At 36.8% G+C, this 22,390-nt stretch overlaps 1 protein-coding gene across 2 annotated transcripts in view; it reads left to right on the forward strand.

The window, feature by feature from the left end:
* Window positions 1–22,390, forward strand: part of CFAP299 (cilia and flagella associated protein 299) — a 550,226-nt gene that overhangs the window by 449,459 nt on the left and 78,377 nt on the right. For both annotated transcript variants that reach the window (XM_057727886.1, XM_057727885.1), the window contains exon 4: window positions 20,995–21,137. In XM_057727886.1, the coding sequence (XP_057583869.1) occupies window positions 20,995–21,137 (143 nt within the window). The remainder of the gene's footprint in view (window positions 1–20,994; window positions 21,138–22,390) is intronic.

Raw genomic sequence — 22,390 nt, forward strand, 5'->3', positions numbered from 1 at the left:
TCCTTTGGTGCCATTAAGACTCATATACATTTTTGAGAACACTTTTTAGGGAACCTGACTGGAATGAGTGAAGAGTTCCTTGTCTGATATCTTCATATTACTGAATGACATAACTTGCTCAAGTTTTCCATTTTACTTTTCAATTTTAGATACAGTTATATATTTAGCATTGAGAAATTTCTGCATCTCAATTACTGGGCCTATTTACTTAATACTTTAACTATTGCAATTCTTAAATTGATTTAGCACTTTTGCCCTAAGCCTGTGTATAATTAATGATAAGATTTGATTTTTCTAAATAATCCCTGGTTGGCACTAATAATTGAATAACCCCTTCTAATGTAAAGCAAAGTAAGTAGTCTAAATTTCTTGCTGCATTGTTTGCTATACAACTTATAACAAATTGCCACAAAGTTAGGAGCTTAAAACAACACAATCTGTTATCTTAGAGTTCTGTAGTTCAGGAGTCTGACATGGGTTTTATCAGGCTAAAATCAAAGTGGCAGCAGGGCTGAGTTCCTTTCTGCAGAATTATGGAGAGAATTCGTTTTCTTATCTAGCTTCTATGGGTTGCCCACATTCCTTGGCCCACAGCCCCCTTCCTCTAAACTCAGTGCAGCAATGTTGCATCTATCTGACCCTTCTTCAAGGTCACATCTCCTCCCTGATCACAGCTGGGAAGTGTTTTCTTCTTTAAAGGACCCTTGTGAATACATTGCATTGACCCATATTATACAGGATAATCTCTCTGTCTCTAGGTTCTTAACCTTAATTACATATTCAAAGTCCCTTTGCCATGTAAAGAAACATATTTTCAGGTTCCAGAGATTAAGACATGGATATCCTTGGGGTCCATGATCCAGCCTTTCGAGTTCCACAACCTAATTTTGCTGATGTAGGAGATTTTAATATTTCATATTACTTTAGAGAGTAAAAGAGCCTTTTTTAATTTTTTAATCTTAACTCTATTTTCTAAAGTCACCCACTTTAAGTAAAATGCTTATTTAAAACATTACTGATCCAAATACTTCATCTTTGTATAGTGCTGCTAAATACAATTCTAGGCTTTCAGCTATTTTGAGAATCATTATTGTTAGAGTAGCTTTTATACTGCAATTATTATTTTTCCTAAATTAAGGATATATAATCATTTTAGCAGTACTATTTAAAATATACTGTTTAGTTACTTGTTAGATGATCTCTCTTGAAGTGAATGACAAGAATTACCCTATTTTTATAAATTATCAAGCTAAGATGGAGAGATTGGTTTTACCAGTACCTATCAAGAGGGGAAAAAAAAGAGCTAAAATAGCAGGTCACAAATATTTTACCTATAATCCTTTTTTGATTCTTTAAATTCCATTGTAACCAAGTTATTGATTCATTGTGTTTTTCTAACACATTAACTGAATGAGTTGCCTAAACATTAGGGAAAACTAAAAGACTCTCATATGCTGATTTTTTTTTAGGTATGTGGACATTTTTGCCTGTCTCAAATCCACAAATTCATCAAAATCTATTTATATTCTTCTCTTCCAGCAAGCCTATCCTCATTATCCCAGTCCACAGTGATATGGTTCTTCCAAAGATTTAAACTGTTTCTTTGGTATATTGCTCATTTGGTACATGTGAGGTGCCTTGAATTATGCATTACTTTTTATATGGATAAACATTTTCTTCCAAATGAATGATGAACTGCTTGGTGGCAAATGATATTCATTATGTTTCTTCACATTCCTCTTGTGAGTATCATACTGCTCTGCCCATTGCAGGTAATTATAGGACATTTGTTGATTGGTCAGCAGTATCACATCCCTATCCTCATCAGCATCAGCAGCATCAGCAAGCATTTACTGAGAAAATGACAAATCATTGTCTAGAACAGAAAAGAATGTCCTCAGAAATGCTTAACACATGTTTTTCTTGCATCATACACAGGAAAGGAAATACTGTCTTGAACTGGTGAATTCATGGGCCAGTTATGAGCACAAAAAGGCAGTGTGATCTAATTTACATTTTAAGGGATTAAAAAAAAAACAGGAGATCTGCCTCCTATTCCTTCAGGACTTCACTAGCAGACTAGGCAAGCTAAGTTATCGCAGCCATTGTGCTATTTCCTCATCCTGCAAAATTGCCACTATAGCAATTTCTTTCCTATATATACCACCAGGCTATACTGTGGCTATACTTAAAAAATGGAAGATAATTCATTTTAAAAAGGTATGTTCCTCATAAAAACCCAATTCTCATTGTCATCTTAAAATCACCTTCTCGAATGGGAATTCCCAAGGGGATAAATGGTTTTTAAAAGACATTATCAGTGGAATTCCCATTTAAAAAATCCCTGAATGTGTTTCAAGGTAATAAAAGCCCCTGCTCTACTTTGTGGCACCACACTAGAGCAGTTTACTTGCCTTCCTTGCTTCTGAGACCTTGAAGTTTCTGGAAACGTCCAAGAAATGTTCAAGGTCCCAGCAAGGAAAACCCCAGCCCATGCTGAAGCCTAATTTATCTGAAAGGTTATTGATGTACCCACTCTACAGATTGTACTCACTCTACAGATGACAAAACTGCCTTACTGGATTGTTGTGAGTTGCAAATGAGTTAGTTTTTGTGAAAACCATTATGCAAAATGGTTATGGAAAAACATTATTTCTAGGTGCTTAACTCAGGAAAATTGAAAAAGTTCACCTATTAATGTCTGCTTTACTGATGTTAATAACTTTGTTTTTGAAAAATCACAAATTTGACATTTCAGATTTGAGTGATACGCATTCAAATGCATGTTTCTCATGATCAAAATATGTGATTTGACCTAGTTGGTGTATGTTATGCTGTAATCTTCATTAATTAATAAGGTATAGCATCAACTATTTCTATGGCTAAGTCTATCAAAAATGTTTAGCATGTTGATAGGCTGAAAGTGCCGAAGCAAATTATACAAGCAGAAAGGACTTGGATGACTTGATATTTTAAATTGATGTCAATATAAGTAGACAAGTTGGTATTTTGTCTTAAAGGTAAATGCTGCTGGGTTATTTTGGCATAATTATCATGGTTAAGAACAAAAGTATTTTAAATGGGCAGATAACAAAGATAAAAACACATTTATTATTTTTTTAATCTTGAGATCACAATGTTATATTTGCACATTACCCTTAAACCACATCCTGCATGTTTTGAATTTCAGAGAGTTTAGGATTAAGGGCAGTTCTTTTTATCTAATGCTTATTCTCAGAGTTTGTTTTGATTTTTTTCCCTAGCATGATACATAAGAGTTTTAAGTTCTTTAAAGATTCTCTGGACTTATGAGCAAAGGAAGAAGAGGATCAAGATGATCTTATTTTTATTTAATATTTATTAAGCACACAAGTTATTCCAGAATTTTTGGAAAACACCAAATGAAAATATCCTCCAAAAAAATGTGTTTACCCCTTAGATTTTTAGATTCAAATGTCTAATCATTCCTGCCACTTTTCTTTTACATATGAGGAAAATTAGTCACAAAATGCTTAGATTTCTTATATGTTCATTGTGAGACTAGAACTGAGAATAGCCTCTGATATTTCCCCTCTACCCAGTCTAGACTCTTTCCACTATCCCAAACTGCCACTCATGACAGCTCAATGTTTCCAAGAAGGATAAAAATGTCATTATACACTAGCATGTAGGAAGATTGAGGGCAAAGATGATGTCTTGTTCATCCATGTGCCTAGCACTGAATAACAATAAACACTTTATAAACATACATAGTGGAGCTGCTGACCGGAGCTCATTTTGCTGTATCAATGACATTAGAATCAGAGCATCATCTTTGGCTGAGGTAGGCATCTTAATTAAAGCCTAGCTGTTCAAATAGCCTCAATTTTGTGGTCTCATTGTCAATAAACGTCATAAACTTTTCCTATCTAGAAGGAAATAATCTCTAGAGCACTAGTCTTGAAGAACTAATGCTTAAAGTGACCCTGTGCAAATAATATTTTACAAGCCCACCAAGTTGATATTCCAACACAATCCCTGACTGTATTGTTCTGCTGCCCAGATAAGCAGACAAATCCACACAGGCTCCGAAATTCCTATTACAATATACTCCTTAAGCAAGATTTTTAGAAACCAAGGAAGTAATTAAAATATTACAAAATTATGCTGGGTAATATAAATTACATCTAAGGCAGTATTACAATTATATTTCCATCTAAATTCAAAAATTATATTTGATCCCCAGACAACTAAAACTTGTGTGACAACAACCTTCCCCAATAGAACGCTAAGATGATCATCCAGACAAATGGGTACCCTCTTTTATTTCTATTTATTTTTTTTTGTTTTTTAAGCTCTTTATTGGAGTATAATTGCTTTACACTCTTGTACCAGCTTTTGAGGTACACTAAAGTGAATCAGCTGTATTTATACATATATCCCCATATCCCCTCCCTCCTGTGACTCCCTCCCACCCTCCCTGTCCTGGCCCTCTAAGGCATCATCCATCATCGAGTTGATCTCCCTTTGTTATACAGCAACTTCCCACTAGCTATCTATTTTACAGTTGGTGGTGTATATATGTCTATGCTACTCTCTCACTTCGTCCCAGCTTCCCCTTCAATACCCCACTTAAAATGAGACTTTTGTCCCAAACCCCATGATGAGTGAAACTAAACCACATGAAGGATGCCTTTTTGTCTATACTAGATTTTGTCCTAAGTGACCCAAGACACTTGAAATAGACTGAGAGGAACTTCTTGTCTCCTTTTCACCCAAGCCCTCTTCTATAAATCTTTGTTTACCAGTCTAATGAGAAAGTCTTGGTAAGAAAACAAGCTAGAATTTCTTTCTAAGGCCAAGAGGAAACTAGCTAATCTATTTACCCTGGTTTTTCCCAGTGTGTGAGCAAGGAAAAGAGACTGCATGCCCGTAGCACCTCTGCTAGACACATATCCTGGAGCCTGACTCATCCCTTCTCCTTGCGGGTGGTATGAGAGAGAGGGTCTCCAGGGGTGGGAAAGCTGGTGAACTTTGGCTGGATCTTCCTCCAGACAGAAAAAACAAATTACACATGGGTGAGAAGAGGCTCCAGCATGTAATTGGGCAAAATCCATGGGTTACTGAGTTCTAATCCTGGCTCCACCACCTACTATATGGGTGAACTTGGCCAAGTTCTATCCTAGACACTGGGGAATAGTTGGCACCTCTTAACATTTTCCTATCACTGGCTGACCTCTTCATCCCTTCCTCACCATCAGGGTGGCAGAGGGGCAGTAGAGCATAATGGTGAAAAAAAAAAATGGACTCAGGAATCAGACAAATTTGGCTTCTAATTCTCGCTCTGTCACACATAGCTCTAACTTGGGGAAATTACTTCACTCAAGTCACAGTTTTCTAATCAGTAAAGTGAAAGTGATAAGTGTGCTTGGTTAGTAAGTTTATTTTGAGTACTAGATGAAATAATGCATGTGAAGTAAATAGCACAGTGCATGGCCCAGTCTGCACAGTGCATGACCCAGTTTGATCATTTAATAAATATTAAGTATTAATAACAATAGCCGAAACTTGGATGTGAGCTTAAATGGGACATGGGAAGAGGAGGGCTTTCAGCCACCTATAATCTTAGACTCAGTGTCACCTCGGGCACCTAAATAACAGTTGTCCTTTCATGCAATTCAGCCTAAGTTCTTAGACTATGACACCAGATATTGCCAACAGAACCTCCGAGTAACCATGAGTATTCACTAGCCTTTAGTTTTCATTTCCTTCAGATTTTTGTAGGAGTGGGTAGTGGATAGGGTTTGAGGGTCTGGGGTATTCTTGCTAAATCCAATCTTACTACCATTTCTTCAACCATAATTAAAGTTAAATGCCAATTTACTGCCTGAAACATGACTAAACAGAATTTATGTCTGTTGTGTTCCTATTGGTTGCAGCAGTCCTCTAGCCCTGAAGGTTGCGAGAAAGTCTTACACATCTCAGTTGTCTTTTCTCTTCTATCCTCCATTCTTATCACGGCGCCATCTGCTCCAGCCCCACACTTTTTTCTCTTGAAGACCTTTTAAATTCTCCAGTGATGTCTTTAAATTAAAACTCATGGTACTCTGTTACATGAAACTACTCAGTGACTTCTTATTGCGTTTAAATCAAATTGAAAGCCAGTCTTTGAGCCCACTTAGCCTACAAAATTTGGGTCCTACTTAATCTGAAAATTTACTTCTTATCATCCTTCCCCACACCCTTCTCTGTTCTCACAATAATCCAGACACAATGACCTTCTTTCTATTTTTTGAACAAGCCAGAGGATTTCCTGTAAGAGGGCCATTGCACTTGCTATTCCTTCTGCCTGGTGTGTTATTACCTAGCATCTTCCCTTGGCTTTTTTATAATTCAAGTTTCAGTTAAAACATCTTCTTCTCAGAGAAACCTGATTCAACCTCCCTATTTAAGTAGCTAGGTCCTTTCCAATTAATATCAACTTCATTGTTCTCATAATACAATATCTGTGTCTACAATTATTTGTTTACATATTTATGATTCTTCTTTCTCTACTGAAAAGCATCATACCAAAAGCAGGACTTTATCTTATTCACCATTTATTATCAGTGTTTAGAACAGTGATTTGCCTATGGATTCTCAATAAATATTCATTAAATGTGAGAATGAATGAATGTCCTGAAATCTTTCTTTAGTAGTAGGCTGGTCTCCACTGGCTCCCCTTCCCATATCTCTGAAATGTATTCAGCATTGAATAATATTGTTTAGGACTTCGCTACTTTTATAAGTTATCTTTTACCTAATCCCTTTAACTCTCCGCATGGTCACCCTGCATTTCACATTCCAGGTAATGCTCTATAGGCTTCCCTTGTTCATTTGCTTACCAATAGCTAGGTGGGGCACCATCACCACTCTCTGGGGGCTGAGGAGGGAGAGGTGGATACTTACAAAACCCTTGGATAAGCCCTTGTTTCCTCCAGAAGGTACTTGCTTCTAGGCAATGTCGATTGGCACTATCCTTTAGACCATGCCCTATCCTGTATAGAAGGGGAAGTTTGGCAGTGTGAGTTTTTACAATCCCACTATGTTCCCAGTTTATACATAGGGTTGAGGACATCTCCCTAGAGATTGTGCTTGTCATAGCAACAATTTACAACTAATTTTGGGCCATTTTTCCATGCTTGCTGGGATGCAGTCTGGTGTGTTGGAAAGAGCAAAGACTTAACTTTGCAAACCTTCATTCAAAGTTCTGACTCAGCCATTTACTAGCTGTGAGTCCTTGGGCAAAATATTTAGTATTTTTCTTATGTAATTAAAAAATGAAAATAGAAATGCCTAACTTAGTAGAAATGCAAGTAAAGCCCCTGTCACATAGAGGGCTATCAAATTGTGACTCTTATACTTCTCATTATCAAGCATGCATATGACTCAGGCCCATTTTGAGGTTAACATTTGGAAAGTGGGTAGAAGAAAGATATTTTTATTCTCTCTTTTGTTCAGTTATACATTTAATCAATAAACATTACTGCATGTCTTCTCTGTGCTGGGCATGAGGCTTGACTGGAGGAACCAAGATACATGATAACATCCCTGATCAAAAGCAGCTTACAAGCTAATGGGGGACAGTCAAAAAACCAATAAGATACAGTAGGATAGTTGAGAGAAGAGCTAAGAAATGGTTTCTGTGGATACACTGTATAGGGGCAGGGAGATTGGTCCACAAAATCCTCCAAGAAAATGAGTTCTAAGAATAAGAGAAAATGACCAGATGGTAAAGGAGAAGAAGTTCATTCCAGATTTTCATATGGAGAAGTTGTCTGTCTTCTTCATTAGACTGTGAACTCCATGAGGTCAGGTTCTTACTTTGTTCAGTATTGTATCTCCAGCACCTAGGACAGCGCCCGGTATACACTGGTCTCTCAATAGGTATATTTGAATGAGCCCCTCCAAAGTATAGTATGATTAACTCTGTTCAGAAGCCTATATTAAAAGATATAGATGAATTTAACTTAGAATTGTATGGAGACAATGAAAGATTTTTTTTTTGAGGTCGACAGAATCCAGTCTATAATGAGAATGATACATATTCAATGAATTATAAAACCGCACTATACAGTGAGTTCAGATATCAATATAGTTTCTCCCCAGTAAGGACATGGTTTTAACCCACAATTAGTCTTGTTAATTGAAGAGACTCTATTCTGGCTTTGTCACATCCTCATTGTCAGGGTGCGGTTATCCCACTGGGATGACCACGTTCTGTCAACCTCTCTTATTTCTGATTTCTTAGTCTTCAATTATGCCTGAAGCCCTTTGATCCAAACCAATAACACCCTGCAAAATTCTAAGTGCCTATTGGGTTGCTAAAGAGAATCCATTTGCGATGTTGCAATCATTTTTCTCTTATTCCACGATTGTCTCATTCTCCTAAGCAATTGCGTTATCCCTGCAAGGTGAATGTCCCATCAATGTTAATGGTAGAAAGGAAATAAAAATCCCTTTGTTCATAAGAATCACTCTGTTTTTGGAAGCTGAATTGAAAACAAAACCTCCCTGCCTGCCTGCCACCCCACGAGCATAGCAGAGGCTTCATAGTCAGATGCTTGGGTTCAGATCCCAGCATTATCACTAACTATTCCTCCTACATTGGTTTTGTTTCTTCATAGCCTCTCCCATTCTTCTCTTCACTCTAGGCAGGCTGCTTCTATGGGAGTACATGCATGGTGTCAGGGCTCTGGATCCAGTTAGATTTGGCCAGTATGAGGCTCCAGCTGGAAGGTAGTTATTCCCTTGATCCTCCTCCTGTGAGATTACCTACAGCTGTGTCCCTTGACATCAGGTCTCTGCTCTTCTCCAGCATGCTCTCAGTCTGCACATCTCTCTCCCTCTTGGGTTCTGATAAACTCTCCCACTTAGGGGTGAGGGAGAGGCCTGTGGTAGGGATAGTGTCAGTTTCAGCACTAGGAGCCCTGGCTTCATGCAGTATCCCTTGTGGTGACCCAACATGCCATCCATTAATTCCTGTGTAAATACACAAATGTTGCCATTGTTTTCTGTTGGTCTTCTGACTGACACACTAACCATTATAAGCCTGGGCCCTAGCACCTCCTCTTGCTTTATTTTTCTTATCTATAAAATAAGATTAATAATGGTACCTACATTATGGGACTTGGGTTAGGATTAAATGAGAGAAAATTTGGCACATAGTAAACACTCTTTAAAAGTTCAGTTAGCACTAGTATTAATTTGTTGCATGGTGATGCTTTCTGTGAAGCATGATTAAATAAATAGCACCCTGGCAGTTTATCTTGTTGGACTTCGTTTAATTACCTCAAATCCAAAACCATGTTGGTTATACATCTTCTTTGAGCCAAGGGCCAGAGGAGATATTAAGCATACAAAGTTAGATAAAGATATAGTCTCCAGCCTCCAAGGACCTTGAACACTACAATATAAAATAGTAAGTGCAAAAAGAAAAATATTTTTAAAACTGTGATGGGAGCTCAGGTGACAAACAGAGGAAATTCCCAAGATGCTTCTATTTTCAGAGAGAAAAATCATGGAATGTGAGAAAAAAGAAAAGAGTATTGTTGAAAGTTTGAGGAGAGAAGATATTTAAAAAAATGGGAGTGTGGGAGAGAGGCAGAGCTTATCATAGACAATTATTATGCAAGTGTTATAGGTCCAAAGGAATTTATGGTCATTAATATTTATGAAAACAGTCATAGTTTTCTTTTACTCTAGCCAAACTCTGTCATTGCTATGCAAAATAATAAAAAGAAAGTTGGGTTGAAACCATATTGGAATTTTTTCAGTGAGCGTAACAGGATATGTGCAAGGAATTTGAAGAGGTGTGCAAGTGAACAATTCTTACGCTTCTCCCTGGCATCTTAGCTGTGTAGAGAGGAAGGTGAGCACGAAAGAGGGCAGTAAACAGTGAAACACAGTGGTTTAACGCGTCAGCAGCTCCAGAGATCGGAAAGGGCTTCCAGAGTATGTGAGCTGGAGAGATAGGAGGTGGAGGCCAGGGATGCAACAGATAATGCAGCATTGTGTATTTGCGCAGGAGTTAATGGATGGCATGTTGGGTCACCACAAGGGATACTGCATGAAGCCAGGGCTCCTAGTGCTGAAACTGACACTCTCCCAACCACAGGCCTCTCCCTCACCCCTAAGTGGGAGAGTTTATCAGAACCCAAGAGGGAGAGAGATGTACAGACTGAGAGCATCCTGGAGAAGAGCAGGTATGTTTGGAGAAAAGATGTTGGAATCATGTAGTTAAAGAAAAGTAGACATTCATCATAGAAGATGTAGAAAATATTGTGCTATAGAAAAATATATAAACTATACATGTACACATTTGTGAGTAAGGGTGTGTTTCTGAAGTTATTACCTTCCATTATCCATCTCTCACTGTACCAATGATATAAGATTTAATTATTGTAACTTTATATCTAATAATCCAAGTTCTGCTGTTTAGTCTTTCCTTTCAAAAGTATCTTAATGTTAGCCACAATCTTCAAGGTAAAATTTTAAGAAATCAAAAGTACCCCATTGGTATTTTGCTTAAAATTTTAATACATGTACTTTATAGTAATAAATTTCCTTCAGCAATGTAGTCTCTTTGTTTAGTTTTTATGTTATTTTAGAAAAGTTTTTTGTAAAAAATGTTTGGAAGAATGTTATAATTTTTAAAAAGCATAATGCAAATAAAGATTGCATGCACAATAGCTAATAGGTTATTGCTAATGTAAAACCAAGCTATTATTTTTTGTATAGATATTTTGAATTGATTTCAGTTAGCTGTCTCTGATTTTCTAAGTAAATTATCAGTTTATATACAGATATGTTTTTTTATCCTTTCCAGTATTTAGAGCTTGTATATACTTCTAATATTACTTTCATTCACTAAAATTTCCAAAACACTTTGGATACTAACAGTGAGATAAGATGTTCCTAAGTTCTTTTTTTTATTCTTTATTTTTAAATTTTTCTTTCTTTCCTTATTTATTGTTGTCTTTTTGGCTGCATCAGGTCTTTGTTGCTGTGTGCAGGATCTTCATTGAGATATAGGGGATCTTTTCGTTGCAGCACGCGAGCTTCTCTCTAGTTGTGGCATGCAGGTTTTCTGTCTCTAGCTGTGGCACTCGGGCTCCAGAGCGTGTGGGCTCTGTAGTTTGCAGCACACCAGCTCTCTTGTTGAGGCTCGCAAGCTCAGTAGCTGTGGCGCACGGGCTTAGTTGCCCCGCGGCACGTGGGATCTTAGTTTCCTAACCAGGGATCAAACCCACACCCCCTGCATTGGAATGCGGATTCTTTACCATTGGATCACCAGGGAAGTCTCCCTAAGTTCTTAACCTCACTGGTAATGCAAAAAAGAAACTGTTAAAATATGGACATTTTTATAAACTGGGAGAGAAAAAAAATAATGAAGTCAACGTTTCCCTTCAGAAGTCAAATCTGCAACTGTTGGAAAATAAGCAAAACTCTTAGGTTCTTTATGGTAAATACTTATAGACTGCAAAAAATAGCCACCATTCTCCACTTTGTCCTTTATCCATGCCCCTTTGAAGTGACACTTTGCATCTGCTCTCATCCAGAGAAGAAGTCACTCTGCCTGCCTCTTGAATCTGAGCTGGCCTGTGACCTGCTTTGTGCAACAGGATGTGGAAGTAAAAGTCTGCTGGTTCTGAGAATAAGCTTTCAACAGGGAGGACAAAGAACTGTCTTTCACATAACTCTGAGAAGTGTGTGAATAGTGAAAAGATATATCTAATTGCAAATGAATAAAAAGTTATAGAATTTTGAAACAATTACCAGCATAAAAAAATTCAGAAAATAACTGGTATCAGAAAAATTTATAACGACAGACATTTTGAAATGTTCAAAAACAATTGTTTGTCAGACCTTAGACTCTATTTTCAAAATCATTTCTCTTCCAAAACAAAATAATTCCCTAAAACTAATGATTCATAAAAGCATTCCAGAGTCTTAAAATTCCAGGAGATAAAAATTCGTTCTTCATTTGTCTTTATTAGGGGCATGCTGACAGTCTCAGGGGGGGAATCACCAGAACTTAGCTTGTCTGACAGCTTTCATGCCCTGAAATGGATGTTTCAGTTTTTGTGCAGCAACGTACTGCTTAGTATGCTTTTTTTTTAATTGACTTTGGCTTCACTGTTGAAAAAGTCCCATTTCGATGTATCAGGTTTATGTCTCCTCATTAGTGTTTGGCAAGAAAAATCAGGCAACACATGTACTCAACTCATAACAAGTTTATGAATTTGTATTTTAATCCACTTCTGGGAAAAGACAAGCAGCCAAAGATCCAAATGATATATTAATGGTCTAAATTGTACTTTAATTCATCTTTTCCTAACACATGAGAAGTAATGAGGACCTAACTAAGCATTCCATAAGTCTTTTGGTTCACACTTGAGGTCACAGACCATCTCAGTAAAATCTCAAGTTCCGCATGCTCCTTGGTGTCTGAGCCCCCACTTCAATATCAGGAATGTTTGTATCTTAATGTTTATGAATAGCTTGTTCTTGTGTTTTTCATTGCTGTTGTTTTTGTTACTTAAACAAAAATTTGTGTCTTTTGTTTATGTTGCAAATAATGTAGGCCATTATTCATGGTTTCAAATGAATATCATTTGAGTTACTGAAATGCTTGTGTTGGTTATAATGAGACTTATTCTAGAAAGGATTAAAGGGTCTTATCTAAGGACAGTGAACATTTTGAAAGTTTTCCTTTTATAAACATAACATCATCATTTAAAAAAGCCCTTCAATATATAAAGTATAGTTTTCATGTGTCTTTTGGGAAATTAACTATGATTAAAAAGTTATTAGAATGAATGAGACCATATATTGTGTGATTCCATTTATATGAAAAAAATCCAAAAAAGGAAAGTCTATAGAGATACAAAGTAGATTAGTGGTTGCCTGGGACTGGGAGGTGGGAACAGGGATAACTGAAATTGGCACAAGGGATCTCTTTGGGGTGATGAAAATATTCTAAAGCTACATTGTGTTGCACAGCTCTACAAATTTAAAATCATTGAATTGTACACAAAACTTTAGGATGAATTTTATGTTATGTAAACTATACTTCAATAAAGCTGTTATATTTTTTTAAGAGAAAAAGAAAGGTTAATAGAGAAATTTAAAACAATTATTTATAACATTTTCTAATTCCTATTAAGACAATAGAGGGCTCCAAATAAGAAAGCTTTCAATTACTGAAATATGTCACACTCAGGCTGAAATAAACCTGATTCTTCAAAGGGGCTCCGTTAACCTTTTATACCCATTCTGCAGGCCAGAATCATGATTTTATTGTCAATTGGGTCCATCCTGTATAATACCTGGAAAGATTGTTTAAAGTTTAACTTCAAAATATATCCAAAGTTTTAACTGAGAATGACTAAATTTAACAAATGAATTGAACCATGTACTGCAACCTAAACATGATTATACAAACTTAGGCAATGGAATTCTAATATGATTATTTCATTTCCTTATCCCACAGGAATTGACAAAACTCTTAACATAGCATATCTACAACAGTGACAATAATAGTAAAAAAATTTTAAAGCAAGAGTTAATATTTACTGAGTTTTTACCATGTACTAGGCATTGTTATGTGCTTAGCAAAAATAGTCTTGTTTAATTCATACAGCAACCCTAAGAGGCAGATGTTACGACCATTTCATAATAGAGGAAAGTGAATCTTAAAAAGGATAACTAACTCACCAGAGTCACAAGGTAAGTAGGTAACAGGGTCAGCATTTGGATCCAGGTCTGTGTGTCCATCACATGGTGGTTAGGAGCATGGGCTTCATGGGAAGTAAGTGTGAGAGTTGTGTGTGCCCCACTCTGTAGCTGTGTGTCCTTAGGGAGGTTCCTCAAACTCTCAATGCTTTGAAGTCCTACATTCATAAAATGGGGATAATGATGCTATCTAGCCATTATACATATATTTTAGAGAATTAAATAAGATGATAATCGTAAAGCTAATATTTTGCTCAAAACATAGTGTCTTCTTAATAGATGATCAATAATAGTATTAATGGTAGGAATAATTAGTATTCACTTTGGGGGAAAATACACATTTTATAAAGGAATACTTTAATTAATCGAGTGTTAGTTAACTTCATTTAATTCTCTAACTACCTCTCACCTCTTCCATCTCACTGTTTTTCTATTACCCTACACTGTGCTTTGTTTTGTTTTTGTTTTGTTTTGTTTTTGTTTTTTTGGGTTTTTTTTGGCTGCTTTGGGTCTTCATTGCTGCACTTGGGCTTTTCTCTAGTTGTGGCAAGCGGGGGCTACTCTTTGTTGAGATGTGCAGGCTTCTCAGTGCGGTGGCTTCTCTTGTTGCAGAGCAAGGGCTCTAGGTGTGTGGGCTTCAGTAGTTGCAGCACACAGGCTCAGTAGTTGTGGCATGTGGTCTCAGTAGTTGTGGCTTGCAGGCTGTAGAGCACAGGCTCATTAGTTGTGGTGCATGGGCTTAGCTGCTCTGTGGCAGGTAGGATCTTCCCAGACCAGGGCTCAAACCTGTGTCCCCTGAATTGGCAGGCGGATTCTTAAACATTGTGCAAACCTGTGTCCCCTGAATTGGCAGGCGGATTCTTAAATATTGAGCCACCAGGGAAGTCTCTACGCTGTGCATTTTTAATGATGCATTTCTAGAGTTAAGTATTGTAATTTCCTGACTGTCACCAATTACTATACATCAATGCTTCTAATCAGATTTTTTAAATAATTTCATAAAGCGTATTTTTCATTAGGAAGATTTTTCATTTTAGCAATTTTTTTTATTTTACTAAAAAGTTTTTAAAAATAAACTTTTACACATATGTAGCCATACTTGGAAAGACATAAAGTTATTTTCATTTGCTCTCTACAGATTTTTGTGAAAACAGCTCCTTATGATTATTTTTCTAGGTCTAAAATTATAGAAATTTTAATTGAACATTTTATTTTTATTGAAAATAAAAGAAATCATAGATACAATGATCAGAATTCCTATTGGGAAAGAAACAGTATTTGCATGTTGTTTATAAATTGGGTGAATAGGGCAGAAGGTACGCCTCTGGCAACACCTAAGTGTGAATTTAGCAGTTTCATACAAGACAAAAGGAAGAGATTATTCTGTTACTCTGTAGAGCTGAAAGACAAACAAGAAGAAGGGAGAGGTTGCAAGAAGGCTTAACCACACTATTTTATTAGCTTCAGGTGTACCACATAGTAATTCAATATTTTTATAGATTATACTCCATACAAAGTTATAACAAAACATTGACTATGTTCCCTGTGCTATACATTACATCCTTGTAATTTATTTATTTTATACCTAATGGTTTATACCTCGTAATACCCTTCATCTATTTTGCCCCTCCCCCCACCCACTCCCCTCTGGTAACCGCTAGTTTATTCTCTGTATCTGTGAGTCTGTTTCTGGTTTTCATTATATTTGTTTGTTTTATTTTTTAGATTTCTCGTATAAGTGAAAACACACAGAATCAGTCAACTATACTTCAATAAAAAAGAAGAAAAAAGAAAGAGGAGGCTTAACTAACTAAATGCTTAGGTCTAAGCAGGATTTTGGGCTTTTGTTTATTTTGTTATGTTTTGTTTTGCTTTATTTTGGGGCTCTTCAGTTTGGTTTGGTGTGGAGACTTGCTGGATTTTGCAGGAACCTACTTAAGGGCATAAGACTTATGAATATAGAGAGGCATTAAGAGTTTGAACAACACACCCAAAGACACAGTGAACATGGAGGGAATCACACTTATACCCAGTTTGGCCTTCCTTGAAGTTATCTGGCTTCAGAAAACCCCAAAATCTCGGAATTCACAAAAATCACGGAGCAAGCACTTACCTCTCACAAGACTAGAGAAGTGAGATTTGAAACTTATTCAGATTTCCATGGACAAAGGGCTTTAACACACGTGGGAGCGATATATATATAATGATGAAAAATAGTGAAATTATGGTCAAATATATATCATTTTAGACAATCAGTCATTCTATCCACAAGAACATTAAAAGCTAATGATGTTTAGGTATTTGACTAAGTTAAAAACTGGACAGTCAAGCTTGTATTTTTAATTCTTTACAATCTATATTTATTCTATAATATTTATGTATTCATTCTCTTTGATCTAGAACTTAATGACAGAGATAAATTTACCACAGTGATGATGACTCCAACTTTAACTCTGATAATTCCCTCCAAATATATTTTTATATAAAAAAATTTAGACATACTGTTATTTTTATTACAGAAGATATTATTTAACAATCAATATTTGCTTATATTTACCTATATATTTACAATATTCTATTCTAGTCTTTGTCTATTCTATTCTTTTTTATTATTCTATTCTTTATCTCTAACCCTCCACCAGGAGTCACATTCTTTTGCCTGAAATACATCCTGTAGAATTTCTCTGAGCAAGAGGCTACTGTTAGCCAAGTCTCTCTCTCTCTCTCTCTTTTTTTTTTTTTTTTTGGTCTAAAAATATCTATATTTTGCTCACTATAAAAGTGTTTTCTCTGGATGTAACTCTGGAATGATCCTTCTTTTCTCTGGGCACATTGGAAATATTTTTTCATCCTTTTTTTTGTCTCTCGGCTTTATGCTGAGGCATTAAATCCTGTTAATCTCTCTATCTGAAAGACTGGATTTTGTTTCCTGTCACCCCCACCTGACATAGTCATGGAATCTTTGCTGAAATTCTCTGAGGTTGAGCAAATGCCTGCAAGACAAGAATGACTTTAGGGTTCTGCTTTCCTCTCTGGACTCCTGCTTTCACTTAGTTTTTGGACTCTGAGTATTCATCATTTTCTTGCCAGTGTATCAGTGCATGTTACAAATTACTTTTTAGATTTTATCCAGAATTTGCATTTGTTTTCAGCAGAAAGGCCAGTCCAATATCTGGTATGCTATTCTGCTGGAAAAATAAGGCTGGTCCGTCTCTCATTTAAAGAGAGAAAAATGGAAACAGATACAAAAAGAGAGACAGAGAGAGACAGAGGAGCTTTCTTTTCTTTAATAGAGTTCCATTTTGAAAGTAGAGGACTTATTTTGAATTTTCCTCCCCTCTCCGTCCCCTCATTACTTGCCTAACATCAGGAGTGGCCTTAGTGGAATAAAGATTACAAGCACCTTTCATATTGCATATGAAGTATTTATAGCTCATGGCCTTGTGCCAGTAGGGACAGCAACACGAGCTATCGGTTCAGTAGTATGAGAGTCTCAAGAAGTCTTAATTACTATCCATTTAGATTTTGTGCTGTATAAACTAAAAACTAAGTGACTGAAACATGGAGAAATCTCTATAAATGTAACTGAGAGTTACGTAGGGGAAATGAGAAGGAGTAAGGATTAAGTTTATATGAAATTGAGCACAGGAATAACAATGCATGTTAATTCATCCAGCCCTAACTGTGGGAAATATCACTCATCCAGCACAACCCTCCTTCCCCTTGAGCTAAGAAAGTGCCTCAGGATTCTTCTTAGCACAGTATTCTCAGCACCTAATGCTGTACCAGAGTAGGCTGGAAGCTGAAGCATCAGCAGAATAGCAATAATTGTAAATTGTGTCTCTGTTCTTCCATTTTTCAGTTGACATATTGTTAGCAACTTGTTTTCATAGGTGTAGTAGAGAAAATAATTATTTCATTTCTCTAACTTCACCCTTTTGGAAACTCTGCTATCTTAAGTAACCCTTGTTAGTGCTGCCTATAACTGACTACACAAAGACTCAACAAGTAACAATGCAGTAATTGCTCAGAGAAAAAAGAAGGCTTGTTTACAGGTCCTTCCAAATATAGAATTTCTCCATAAAATTCTAAACTTTGATCTAAATTTGGAAATGAATACATTATGAGTTCTTCTAATTATACTTAGAGTTTTTTTCTTTTTCTGCTTTTCCTCCTAGAACTTGAGATCAATGTCTATTGGCTTGACCAGGAAAAGACTACAATCCTTTCCTTTTCATTTGCTTGTTTCCACTTTAGGGACTTTCTACCAGCTGTTTCCTTTGGCTGATAGGCTCCTATTCTAGATCTCTACATGGTTTAGCTCTTCTCAGCCTTCAAGTCTTGGCTTAAAGACCTCCTCAGGATCCTTTCTGATTACTCTACCTAAAGTAGCCTTCACCACCACCAACTCCTCTAGCCAACTATCTTTATTTGCTTTATAACACTTATCCCTCACTGGAAGTATTGTTTCCTTTTCATGTCTGTTGTCTGTCTCTGCTTACCTCAGCATAAGTTCCGAGAGATCAGGACCTTTACTGTCTTGTTTGACACTGTATCCTTGGCACATTCAACAGTATCTAACATGTAGTAGACACTGTTGAATGATATTTGTGAAGGAATTAATATGAAGGAGAAATATGTATTTTCTGTATAGTTTTGACCTATGAAATTAATTTTGTAAAGAGACTTTAATTTGTGAAGAGATTTTTTTAAAGTGCTACATTTTTTAAAGTATTATTTATTTATTTATTTATTTATTTATTTATTTATTATTTGTTTTTGGCCACACCACACAGCATGTGGGATCTTAGTTCCCCAAGCAAGGATCAAACCCTGCAGTGGAAGTGCAGAGTCTTAACCAGTGGACCACTAGGGACGTCCCAAGAGATTTTAATTTATAAAGAGATTTTAATTTTGTAAATAGATTTTTTTGACTCATATGATAATAAAAAGGAAGGAACCCCATTTCTATCTATATAACAGGAAATATATAGGTGTTTAAATGGAAAAAATTGTAATGACTAGAAGATCAAACACGTGAACCTGGATTTTAATTTGAGTTTTTCAGTTTCCTAGCTGTGTGAGGTACTTAACCTCTCTGTTTCTCAGTTTTTTAACTTATAAAACAATAACAATAGGATTGGGAAAAAAGTAAAATAATGTATTACAAACCCTCAAAATATGTCTGTCCTTAGGAAGACATCTATGGGTTATTTTTTTTTTTTTACCCAAAAAGAATTTTTTATTCATATAACAGCAGTGTGGTCAGCAGGTAGGGGTAGCTTTCAAGGACTCACATTCCTTTCTTATAGTTCTGCCTTTCTCTAGGACCTCTGAGTGCTAAATTCATGATGCTCTACATCTTTGTGAGAGAAATTCCTGGACATGCTCTTATAATAAAGCAATGCATGCTGTCTTAGGGAAACTTGCTTGTCCCTCATTATTTTATGAAACTAATATTTATTTGAGAGCCTACTATGTGTAAGGCACTGTTCTAGGCGCTTAGGATGGAACAGTGAACAAAGCAAAGATCCCTGCCCTTGAGGAACTTAATTTAATTTAATTTATTTATTTATTGCATGGCAAAATCAATTCTTTTATAAGAGAAAAAAATAGTGTAGGATTTCAGTATCTCTTTCAGGCCTCCAGCTGGAGCTGCCCATTAATTGTATGAGCTGCTTTATGCAGCAGCTGAGAATTTTCCCCATCTGCCCCACTCCCACTTTTTTTTAAAAAACCTATTGATTGATTGATTGATTGATTGATTTACTTATTTATTTATTGGCTGCGTTGGGCCTTCGTTGCTGCACATGGGCTTTCTCTAGTTGTGGTGAGCGGGGGCTATTCTTCATTGTGGTGCATGGGCTCCTCATTGCGGTGGCTTCTCTTGTTGTGGAGCACAGGCTTTAGGCACGTGGGCTTCAGCAGTTGTGGCACGTGGGCTCAATAGTTGTGGCTCATGGGCTCTAGAATGTAGGCTCAGTAGTTGTGGTGCACAGGCTTGGTTGCTCTGTGGCATGTGGGATCTTCTCAGACCAGGGCTTGAACCCATGTCCCCTGCATTGGCAGGCAGATTCTTTTTTTTTTTTTTTACAATAAACTGCATATATTTAGAGTGTACAATTTGGTATCCCAATCTCCCAATTCATTCCCCTCCAGCCCTCCCCACTTTCCCCACTTGGTGTCCATATGTTTATTCTCTACATCTGGGTCTCTATTTCTGCCTTGCAAACTGGTTGATTTGTACCATTTTTCTATATTCCGCATATATGTGTTAATGTACAATATTTGTTTTTCTCTTTCTGACTCACTTCACTCTGTATGACAGTCTCTAGGTCCATCCATGTCTCTACAAATGTCCCAATTTCATTGCTTTTTACAGCTGAGTAATATTCCATTGTGTGTATGTACCACATCTTCTTTATCCATTCCTCTGTTGATGGACATTTTGGTTGCTTCCATGTCTTGGCTATTGTAAATAGTGCTGCAGTGAATATTGGAGTGCATGTGTCTTTTTGAATTATGGTGTTCTCTGGGTATATGCCCAGCAGTGGGATTGCTGGGTCATATGGTAGTTCTATTTTAGTTTTTCAAAGAACCTCCATACTATTCTCCATAGTGGCTGTATCAATTTATATTCCCACCAACAGTGCAAGACCGTTCCCTTTTCTCCGTACCCTCTCCAGCATTTACTGTTTGCAGATTTTCTGATGATGCCCATTCTAACTGGTGTGAGGTGATACCTCATTGTAGTTTTGATTTGCATTTCTCTAATAATTGTGATGTTGAGCAGCTTTTCATGTGCCTCTTGGCCATCCATATGTCTTCTTTGGAGAAATGCTTATTTAGGTCTTCTGCCCATTTTTTGATTGGGTTGTTTGTTTTTTTGATATTGAGCTGGATGAACTGTTTATATATTTTGGAGATTAATCCTTTGTCTGTTGATTCGTTTGCAAATATTTTCTCCCACATGGGTTATTTATTGATATTGTTATATATAATTACTGTAAATGAACATTATATGCATGTTCAGTTAACTTTTCATAAATTTCTTCACTGTCAGGAGAAAATAATACCTACCTCATAGGATCGTTGTAAAGATGAAGCGTAAAGCACTTCCTAGAATAGTGTATAACACATGTATCACTCAGTAACTGTAGATTTTATTATCGTGTAAAATTTACTCAAATGACTTTTACTCATTTACTCTCTCCTTTCTCTATTTTTCTATGTTACTAGTCTGTGATCTTTATTCGTGGTCGAAATTCTCATGGGCAGGAGGTGTCAGGATACATTGACTATGCTCACAGGCTAAAGACTGAAGATTTTGAAGTCTACTTTAGTGGGAAAAAAAGACTTCTTCCAAGACCCACAGATATGAGGTAAGTTGTACACATTTCTCACACCTTCAATAAGAAAACAAACTTCTCAGAGGTGAAGATAAAGGATGTTTATTTTCTAGAACACTAATGTATAATTAGCAGGAACGTGGTAAGAGTGGTTTGAATAAAAAAATAAATTTTAAAATAGGGAATGAACATAGGTGCATGTTTTCCAGTTAACAGCCTGAGGAAGGGTAAGTAAATTCTCAGTGACATTCCTTTTAAGTGATAAGTAGAGCCTAAAAATTGCTTATCTCACAAGGCTTTTGCACCCCCTGAGACTTTGTCTAGAAGCCTCAAGAGCAGTCTATGGAACACATTCTCCTCCCACTTTTTTTTTGTCACCAACCAAAATCCAGGCCTCTGAGTAGCTCACCCTCATTTACTCTCACGACTTCATTTACTCTCACCACGCCTATTTGGGGATTTCTTCTACTCATGATTCTTTTCACTGTTGACGCCTACCCTTTCCTCTGTAGTCCTCATCCCATCACATAGGATCTACTCTACAAAGTCAATCTATTTACAGATCCCGATCCTTCTACCACCTCCTGAACAGTTCCCAAGCTAAACTTTTTATTCTGCACCTCTCACTTATCATTGAACACAGAAGTAGTAGCAACATTCTGCTTTAACTCTCCACTGCTGTATCCAGGTTATTTGACTTTTAACAACACTATTCCTCTGACATTCCTGCCATCTTGTATCCATCCTTTTTGCTGTTATCTACAGACTTCATAACCCATCACCATTTCGTGGACATACCCCTTTTCCTACCCAACCTAGATGCGTAGCAAAACCATTTAAGTTGCCTCTTGCAATAATCCCAGCTGCCCATGTCTTTTTGTGCTTTGGTTGTATCTATCCCGCTAACTCTCAGAAGTAGATTGACCCAGTTATCCTCTTGCCTGAACCTATAGCTGGACCCCTGGGTAGCACCGAAGGAAATTTTCAGGAATTTCACAAAGGTGTGGATGGCTGCTACCAGTAATTTATGGTCTCCAAACTCAGCCAGGCCCTTTGTGGCCCTCAGCCACCCATTTATGAGCTTTTTCTCAATTCTTAATTTCACCATTCTCCTCCCCAAATATTCTGAAGCTTCACCACTCTCTCAAAACCATTGTTCTCAAGTGCTGACCCTGACTCCTATCTGTATTTGCCTCACATTTCACAGAACATTGAGTCTGAACATAGAAACCACCACCTGATCTGTCTGTCTGTCTGTCAACCAGAATCAGCTTCCTCATGAGCTG

The sequence above is a fragment of the Hippopotamus amphibius genome, chromosome 3 (genome assembly GCF_030028045.1).
Source record: "Hippopotamus amphibius kiboko isolate mHipAmp2 chromosome 3, mHipAmp2.hap2, whole genome shotgun sequence".
Taxonomy (NCBI): domain Eukaryota; kingdom Metazoa; phylum Chordata; class Mammalia; order Artiodactyla; family Hippopotamidae; genus Hippopotamus; species Hippopotamus amphibius.